General features: G+C 42.5%; 1 protein-coding gene across 1 annotated transcript; it reads left to right on the top strand.

Moving 5' to 3' along the window:
• The first annotated feature begins 1017 nt into the window (after nt 1-1017).
• Nucleotides 1018-2651, top strand: LOC127130598 (uncharacterized). Its single transcript, XM_051059580.1, has 2 exons — nt 1018-2436; nt 2589-2651. Exons 1-2 carry the CDS (start codon nt 1018-1020, stop codon nt 2649-2651), a joined length of 1482 nt encoding a protein of 493 aa, XP_050915537.1.
• Nucleotides 2652-9185: the final 6534 nt, after the last annotated feature.

The following is a 9185-nucleotide window of genomic DNA, read 5'->3' as shown; positions in this document are numbered from 1 at the left end:
CTATGACTTCGTCCCCCGAGCGGAGGTGGTGCACGACATGGGGAAATCTGTCCAACAAGCCGTGCCATTACCGGTTTACACCGACGCACGTCCGATCATCCATATTGTGGTTCCACCAGCTGCCTATGCTAGGCATATTCCTCACTATGAAGATCAAAACCACATGTATCAGACTGTCGACTCAACAGTTGCTGGTGACGAAGTAAGGTTTGAGGACTTCAGGGAGGTAAAGGAGAACATGCAGCTCCTGGAGAAGAAGTTCCGAGATCTAGAAGGAGACCACGTCTTTGGATTTGCTGCCAAAGAAATGTGCCTTGTATCCGGGTTGGTGATTCCAGCAAAAAATTCAAAACTCCGGACTTCGACAAATACAAGGGGCATACTTGTCCAAAGAGCCATCTCATCATGTATTATCGAAAAATGGCTGCACACGTGGAAGACGACAAGCTGATGATCCATTATTTTCAGGACAACTTAAGTGGGGCTCCTGCCAAGTGGTATTTGAGTCTGGATCAGAATAGGATCAAGTGTTTCCAAGACCTGTCAGACGCGTTCATAAAACATTACAAATATAATATGGACATGGCGCCTGACAGAAGACAGTTGCAAAGCATGTTCCAGCATGACAAGGAGTCCTTCAAGGAATACGCTCAAAGATGGAGGGAACTGGCTTCTCAGGTTGAACCACCTCTGGCTGAAAAGGAATTGGCGGAACTGTTTATCGACACTGTCCAACCTCAATTCTATGAGAAGATGGTTGGAAGTGCTTCCCTGGGATTCTCGAAGCTTGTGGCTATAGGAGCTCGCGTTGAATATGGTGTAAGGAATGGCAAACTGGCGGCTGTAGCTGGAACTTCAAATGCCAATCAAAAGAAGTTCTCTGGAGGGTTTCCTAGAAAGAAGGAAGGGGAAACAAATGCTGTGACTGCTGGTCAAGGAAGAGCTCCTCCAAGAAGGAGACCACAATAATACTCACCTCAACAGTATGTTCAACAACCAATTCCCTATCAGCAACCCATGTATCCCGTCCAGTACGCTCCGCAACCGTACATAGTTGCTGTGACGCCTGCATTCAATCAACAGCCTGCTCAGGCTTATCAAGCGCCTCCAGTCTATCGACCAACTCCAATTCAACAACGTGTTGCGGCTCCTCCAACTTATCAACAAGCACCAGCAGCTCCTGTTTATCAACAGCCGAGAGCTCAAGCGCCGAGGCAAAATACTCAAAACCAAAATATGAGGCAATGGGAGAGGGCGACCTTCAATCCAATCCCAATGTCATACACTGAGTTGTATCCCTCCCTATTGCAAAAGGGGTTGGTGGTTCCCAGACCTATGGGACCCCCACCTGGCCGTCTTCCTCCATGGTACAACCCTAATGCACACTGTCCTTTCCATGAAGGTGCCCCCCGGCATGACCTAGAGGGTTGTTACGCTCTAAAGCATAGGGTTCGTGAACTGATTGAGAGCAAGATTTTGTCTTTTAAGGACATGGGACCGAATATGAAGAACAATCCTCTTCCTCCCCATGGAAATCCTGCGGTAAATGCCATTGAAGACGCTTCTGTTGGTGTTACGGTTGATAAGGTGGATGATGTAAAGACTCATTTGGCAGCATTCCATGCCCGATTGGTGGAAGCTGGCATGATTAATGTTAATCATGAAAATTGTGAAAAGTGTGCCACATACCCAAAGGGATGCCAGGTGGTACGAGACAACATTCAAGATTTGATGGATAAAGGAGTGCTTCAAATATCCAGTGCTGTGAAGAACGAAGATGTGTTGGTAATTGAACCTTTTTTCAATTTACCTGAACCAGTTGAAATCCCATATTATAGTGGTGGAGTGGTTCCAGTGAATAGTAAGATGTCACCTGTGGAAATATGTATGCCCACGCCTTTTCCGTATGAGAGCACCAAGGCCGTGCCTTGGAAATATGAGATTACCGCTGTGGAAAAGGTAGTTGAAGGAAGTTCAGACGCTGAAGTGACAGAAGCTATAAGTGAAGACGTCACCAATATTGCAGGAATGAGCAGAATGACCCGTATTGGTCGAATCTATACGCCTGAATTCAATGTGACTCCTCAAGGGCCGGTCAAGGAATCAACAGTTGTAGCTCCTACTAAAGAACCCGAAGTGGTTCAATCCGAAGATGCTGTTGAATTCTTGAAGTTGATCAAGAAAAGTGACTACAAGGTTGTGGACCAGTTGCATCAAACACCGTCTAAGATCTCTATTCTGTCTCTGCTATTGAACTCCCAAGCCCATAGGGAGGCTTTGTTGAAGGTGCTTGCTCAAGCTCATGTAACACAAAGCATAACAGTAGACCAATTTGATGGAGTAGTTGCAAATATCACAGCCTGCAATACTTTGAGCTTCAGTGGAGAGGAATTACCTGAGGATGGACAAAATCATAATCGTGCCCTCCATATCTTGGTAAAATGCAAAGATGATACTTTGGCAAGAGTTTTGGTTGATACCGGATCTTCTCCAAATGTTATGCCAAAGAGAACACTCGCCAAGTTATCTTATCAAGGACCATCTATGAAGCCTAGTGCCTTGGTAGTGAAAGCTTTTTATGGTTCTAGGAGAACCGTGATTGGAGAGGTGGAACTGCCCATATTGATTGGCCCTCATGTATTCCCGATTAATTTCCAAGTCATGGATATTAATCCAGCGTATAGCTGCTTGCTGGGACGTCCTTAGATTCATGTTGCAGGGGCAGTCACCTCCACTCTACATCAAAAAATGAAGTTTGTGGTGGACAATCAACTGATCATCATTTCTGGAGAGGAGGACTTCGTGGTCAGTCACCTTTCATCCTTCAGATATATCGAGGCTGATGAGGATGCTTTGGAAACTTCTTTCCAAGCTCTTGAAATAGCCAATGCCACTTTTGTGGAGATGAAGGACCCTGTTGGGAAAGCTTGTTCATCTTTCGCTTCTCTGAAAAGCGCAAAGTCTAGCATTGAAGGAGGAAACCCTGAAGGTTGGGGTCAGCTTATCGATATTCGTGAGAAGCATAATCGCTTTGGTCTGGGATATGTGCCTTCCGCTGCGAAAGGAGCCCGAGTCCCTGCAAAGGACAACGCCCGAAGCATCCAAGAAGTATTCCTTAGCACAGGATTCATCCATGGAGATCAGGTCAATGCAATTGAAGATAGCACCGAAAATGAAGATGAGCCATGTTTGGTTTACCGGTGTGAGACAACTTTGAACAACTGGAAGGCGGTTGAGATCCCCGAAATTTTTCCTTTGTCAAAGTAATAATTGTTGTATTTTTCCTTTCAAATCCTTAGCTCTGTCGAAGGCTAATGGATCATGTTGTAGGGCCCCTTTTCATTTTCAAATAATCATTATCAATGAATGAAAGGCATTTTGTTAAATTCTTTTTATTCATTTACTTGGCTTTCTCATAAGAGAATGGCAATCTTTTCAAAAAAAAAAATCTTTTCTTTTATGCATCTTTTATTTTTACTTTTTCTAAAAGAAATCAATCATTCAAACATGCAGAATAAATGATAACCCCGTTGAATCCAATGACTTTACTACCTCTCATAACTTTGACTCCCCTATCTACCAAGAGGAAGAAAAGGGTGAAGAAGATTGTTACATCCTTGACGAATTGGCAAGGCTACTCGAGCACGAGTCCAAAGCCCTTCAGCCACATGAAGAACCGATGGAAACAATCAACCTTGGCACAGAGGAAGAGAAGAAAGAAGTCAAAATCGGCACCACGCTTGAAGCAAGCATCAAAGAGAGATTGGTTAAGCTGCTACAAGAATATGTGGATGTATTTGCGTCGTCATACCAGGATATGCCAGGTCTAGACACCGACATCGTTGAGCACAAGCTCCCGCTTCAGCCAGAATGCCCGCCAGTAAAACAGAAACTCCGAAGAACAAGACCAAATATGGCTCTGAAGATTCGCGAAGAAGTCAAACGACAATTTGGCGCTGGTTTTCTCGCAGTGGCGAAGTACCCATAATGGGTAGCTAATATTGTACCTGTGCCTAAAAAGGATGGCAAGGTGAGGATGCGTGTTGACTATAGGGATCTGAATAGAGCTAGTCCAAAGGACGATTTCCCTCTACCACACATTGATACTCTGGTAGACAACACTGCAAGTTTTGCTGTATTCTCCTTTATGGATGGTTTTTCGGGATACAATCAAATCAAGATGGCTCCAGATGACATGGAAAAGACCATTTTTATCGCCCCTTGGGGCACTTTTTGCTACAAGGTGATGCCTTTCGGTCTCAAGAATGCTGGGGCAACTTACCAAAGAGCTATGGTCACTCTTTTCCATGATATGATGCACAAGGAGATAGAGGTCTATGTTGACGACATGATCGCTAAATCTCAGAATGAAGAAGATCATATGAGCCATCTGAAGAAGCTATTTGAACGCCTTAGAAAGTTTAGATTACGATTAAACCCTGCAAAATGCACATTTGGTGTCCGTTCGGGGAAGTTGCTTGGTTTCACCGTTAGTCAACGAGGAATTGAGGTAGACCCTGACAAAGTCCGAGCTATACAAGAAATGCCTGCTCCACGCACCGAGCGAGAAGTTAGAGGTTTCCTCAGACGTTTGAATTACATCTCAAGGTTTATCTCACATATGACGGCCACGTGTGAGCCTATCTTCAAATTGCTTCGAAAAGATCAAGCTGTTGAATGGAATTCTGATTGTCAAAGTGCTTTTGAGAAGATCCGTCAATACTTGCAAGAGCCTCCTATTTTGATTCCACCTGTCCCAGGAAAGTCATTAATCATGTATATGACTATGCTTGAGGGATCAATGGGATGCGTGCTAGGACAACATGACGAAACTGGTCGGAAATAACATGCTATTTACTATCTGAGTAAAAAGTTTACCAATTGTGAAAGTCGATATTCGCTTTTGGAGAAAACTTGTTGCGCGCTAGCATGGGCCGCTCGCCGTTTAAGGCAGTACATGATTTGCCATACTACTTTGTTGATCTCAAAGATGGACCCGATAAAGTACATCTTTGAGAAACCTGCCTTGACTGGAAGACTTGCCCGTTGGCAGATGCTTTTGTCAGAGTACGACATCCAGTACGTAACCTAGAAGGCAATCAAGGGAAGTGTGTTAGCAGAGTATCTTGCTCATCAACCAGTTGAAGACTATCAGCCATTGAAGTTTGATTTCCCCGATGAGGATATAATGGTGATAAAGGATTGTGAGACCCCAGGCCCAGATGAAGGACCAGAACCAGAATCTCAATGGAAGCCCGCGTTCGATGGTTCCTCCAATTACAGTGGTCATGGTGTGGGAGCTGTTTTGATGAATCCAAATGGTGGCTTTACCCCTTTCACAACAAGGTTGTGCTTCGATTGTACGAATAACGTCGCAGAGTATGAAGCTTGTATCCTTGGTCTTTAAGCTGCAATTGATCTCCGAATCAAGATCCTTGAGGTGTATGGAGATTCAACCTTGGTGATCTATCAAGTCAAAGGTGAATGGGAGACCCGTGATGCGAAGCTGATCCCGTATCGTGCTCATGTTGTGAAGATGATAGAATACTTTGATGATATTACTTTCCATCACATCCCAAGAGTAGAGAATCAAGTAGCTGACGCTTTGGCAACATTAGCATCAATGTACCAAGTTAGATTCCATAATGAAGTTCCACTTATTCGAATCGAGCGAAGAGATGAGCCTGCTTACTGTCAGCTGATTGAAGAAGAAACTGATGGTAAACCATGGTTTCATGACATCAAGCGATATCTTTTAAGTCAAGAGTATCCAGAAGATGCTACATTGTTGGATAAGAAAACTCTAAGGAGGTTATCGTCCAAATTCTTTTTGAGCAATGATGTGCTTTACAAGAGAAACCATGACATGGTTCTGCTCAGATGCGTGGATAGACAAGAAGCAGACATGTTAATCAAGGAGGTTCATGAAGGATCTTTTGGAACCCACGCTAATGGACATGCCATGGCCAAGAAGATTTTGAGAGCTGGCTATTACTGGTTGACCATGGAATCCGATTGTTTCAGCTATGCTAGAAAATGTCATAAATGCCAAATTTATGCTGATAAGGTGCATGTACCGCCAACACTATTGAATGTTTTAACATCACCTTGGCCTTTCTCAATGTGGGGCGTCGACATGATTGGTGCTATAGAACCTAAGGCTTCCAATGGTCACCGCTTCATCCTGGTTGCCATTGATTACTTTACTAAATGGGTAGAGGCTGCTTCCTACACCAATGTGACGAGGCATGTGGTTGCTCGCTTTATCAAGAAAGAGATTATCTGCCGCTATGGAATCCCTAGCAAGATCATTACAGACAACAGTTCAAACTTGAACAACAAGACAATGACAGAATTATGTGAGAGTTTCAAGATTGACCATCATAATTCCTCTCCATATCGTCCAAAGATGAATGGTGCTGTTGAAGCTGCCAACAAAAATATCAAGAAGATCCTGCAAAAGATGGTGAAAACTTATAAGGATTGGCACGAGATGCTACCCTTTTCTTTGCATGGATACCGGACCTCAGTCCGCACTTCAACAGGGGAAACCCCATTCTCCTTAGTGTATGGGATGGACGCAGTTCTCCCAGTCGAAGTAGAGATACCTTCAACGAGAATATTGATGGAGGCCAAGCTGGACGAAGTTGAATGGATCCAAAACAACTATGATCAACTTAACCTCATTGATGAGAAGCGTATGACCGCTCTGTGCCATGGACAATTGTACCAGCAACGAATCAAGAAGGCATTTGACAAAAACGTCCGTCCTCGAGAGTTCAAGGAAGGAGATCTCGTGCTCAAGAAGATCTTGCCAGTACACAAAGATTCACGTGGGAAGTGAACTCCCAACTATGAAGGCCCATATGTTGTAAAGAGAGCATACTCTGGAGGTGCTCTATTTCTCAAAACTATGGATGGCGAAGAACTCATTTACCATGTGAACTCTGATGCAGTCAAAAGATACTATGCCTAACAAATCCCGGTGGACTGAAAACCCGAAAGGGCGGTCCAGGCAAAAGTTAGGGATAAAAAAATGGTAGCTCGCTAAGTTGAAAACCTGAAAGGGCGACTTAGGCAAAAAGGAGCGTCCCGGTGGATCGAAAACCCGAAAGGGTGATCCAGGCAAAAATTAGGGACAAAAGGCATAGACTGCATCGGTTCGTCACTGATCAACACAGAAGAGCTAAAAATGGAAGATCAATCTAGTTACTCCCTTCAGAAGCGAGGTCTCATGGAGTCATTGTTATTAGGGATAGTAGTAGTCATTGCAATTCAATGTAAACCTTTCCCTATTGCCATTTTCAAATTTGTAACATTCCATGGAGCTACGCCATTTGCGTGCTACCATTCTTGAATAAATATAAGTTTGCCTATCAAATTCTATCACTTGCTATTTTTCTCTGGTTTTCTTTGTTATACAAAATGTCATTTATTTGTTAATAATGAATTTTGAACTCAAAAATATTTTTTTCAACATATTGAGAAACACAATTTTGCTTTGAAATGTGGAAATATTAAAAGGAAATCTTTCGTCTTTCCCCGCAAGTCTCAAGTTGCAAGACTCCCCTTGGATGACCAATATCTATCTCCAGAGAGCACAAATTTATCATTCTCTAGAAGGATTAGTGGGCCAGTTGTAACTGTTCAGCTTGATAGGTCCTCCTTTGATGCATTTACTCACTCCTTTGGTTGAGTTATTGGTGTTGAGGATTCAGTACCTCCATAAAGCTTTCCCTAATTTCTAGTCTATATATTGTCAGCATTTGCATTTCATGATCATTCATACATCATGCATATAAGCAAAATCCAAATCATGCATAGCCCGAAGTGCTTCGCGCTCATTTTCATAATCTCAGGTCTCGTTGTTGATTGTATCCCTTGACCTCTGAGACCAGTTGTTACTGGCATCGTCTGTTAAGTCTGGTTGTCACCAGTGTCTTTGACCAAATCCAGTTGTAACTGGTATCCTTTAAGGTCGGGTTGTAACCAGCATTTATTTTAAACCCAATTGTTGTTGGCATCACTGTCAGTCTGTTTGTAAATACATTTGTGATTGATATCTGAAGTTTTGTTGTTGCCAACATCATTTCAAGTCCAGTTGTTGCTGGCAAACTCCGTTGTAGCCGGTAATTGTTTACTATTGACTTTTATCAAGTCCAATTATTGTTGGCACGTATAGAGAGTTTGAATACCTTGTCTTTCCTGATGGTTCCGTGAAAGTCATGTATGACTCACCATCTTGAGGAGTTCCCAGAAGCTTGGAGGTTTTTCGTGTTAGAAAACTCCAATGATGTTGGTTTTGTTTGATTTCTCTGTAAAGAATCATTGTAGCCGTTTGCGTGGATGATCTACTTATAAGAAGACTCCCGTTTATCTTTGTTTTGCATAAATTCCCTGTTAGGAATCTCCAAAATCTATGATTGGATGAATTTCTTGTGAGAAATCTCCAGAACTATCAGATGTATTCTAAAGTGCCAGGTCATGTATGAACCTATTGATGAAACTTGCCTTGTATGTTTTCCAATATTCTCAGGTCATGTATGAACCTATTGATAAAACTCCCTTTGATTTTTCCCAAGTGATGTTAGGTCATGTATGAACCTGTTAATTGAGCACTCTTTGAATAGTCAAGTGTTGTCAGGTCATGTATTAACCTGCTGTTGAAAACTCTTTGAATAGTCAAGTGTTGTCAGGTCATGTATGAACCTGCTGTTGAAAACTCTTTGAATAGTCAAGTGTTGTCAGGTCATGTATGAACCTGCTGTTGAAAGTTCTTTGAATAGTCAAGTGTTGTCAGGTCATGTATGAACCTGTTGTTGAAAATTCCCTGAATGTTCCAGCATTGTCAGGTCATGTATGAACCCGTTGCTGTTGAGCCTTTATTCCAGTATTACCAGGTCATGTCTGAACCTGTTTTGAGGAATCTTTCTCTATGATTATTTCAGTGTTGTCAGGTCATGTATGAACTTGTTGATACACTCTTTTTGTTTTTTCTGTTCGTTGTCAAGTCATGATTGAACTTGTTGTCAGGTCATGTATGAACTGTTGCTGTTGAGCCTTTATTCCAGTATTACCAGGTCATGTCTGAACCTATTTTGAGGAATCTTTCTCTATGATTATTTCAGTGTTGTCAGGTCATGTATGAACTTGTTGATACACTCTTTTTAATTTTTCTATTTGTT

The sequence above is a fragment of the Lathyrus oleraceus genome, chromosome 3 (genome assembly GCF_024323335.1).
Source record: "Lathyrus oleraceus cultivar Zhongwan6 chromosome 3, CAAS_Psat_ZW6_1.0, whole genome shotgun sequence".
Taxonomy (NCBI): Eukaryota; Viridiplantae; Streptophyta; class Magnoliopsida; order Fabales; family Fabaceae; genus Lathyrus; species Lathyrus oleraceus.
This window is presented reverse-complemented; position numbering and strand designations above follow the sequence as displayed.

Excerpts from the sequence above, each read along its gene's own strand:
- LOC127130598 (XM_051059580.1), top strand. The coding sequence starts at position 1,018 with ATGTATCCCGTCCAGTACGCTCCGCAACCGTACATAGTTGCTGTGACG. Across the intron at positions 2,437-2,588 it reads ATCGTGCCCTCCATATCTTG|GAGAACCGTGATTGGAGAGG; the intron begins GTAAAATGCAAA and ends TTATGGTTCTAG.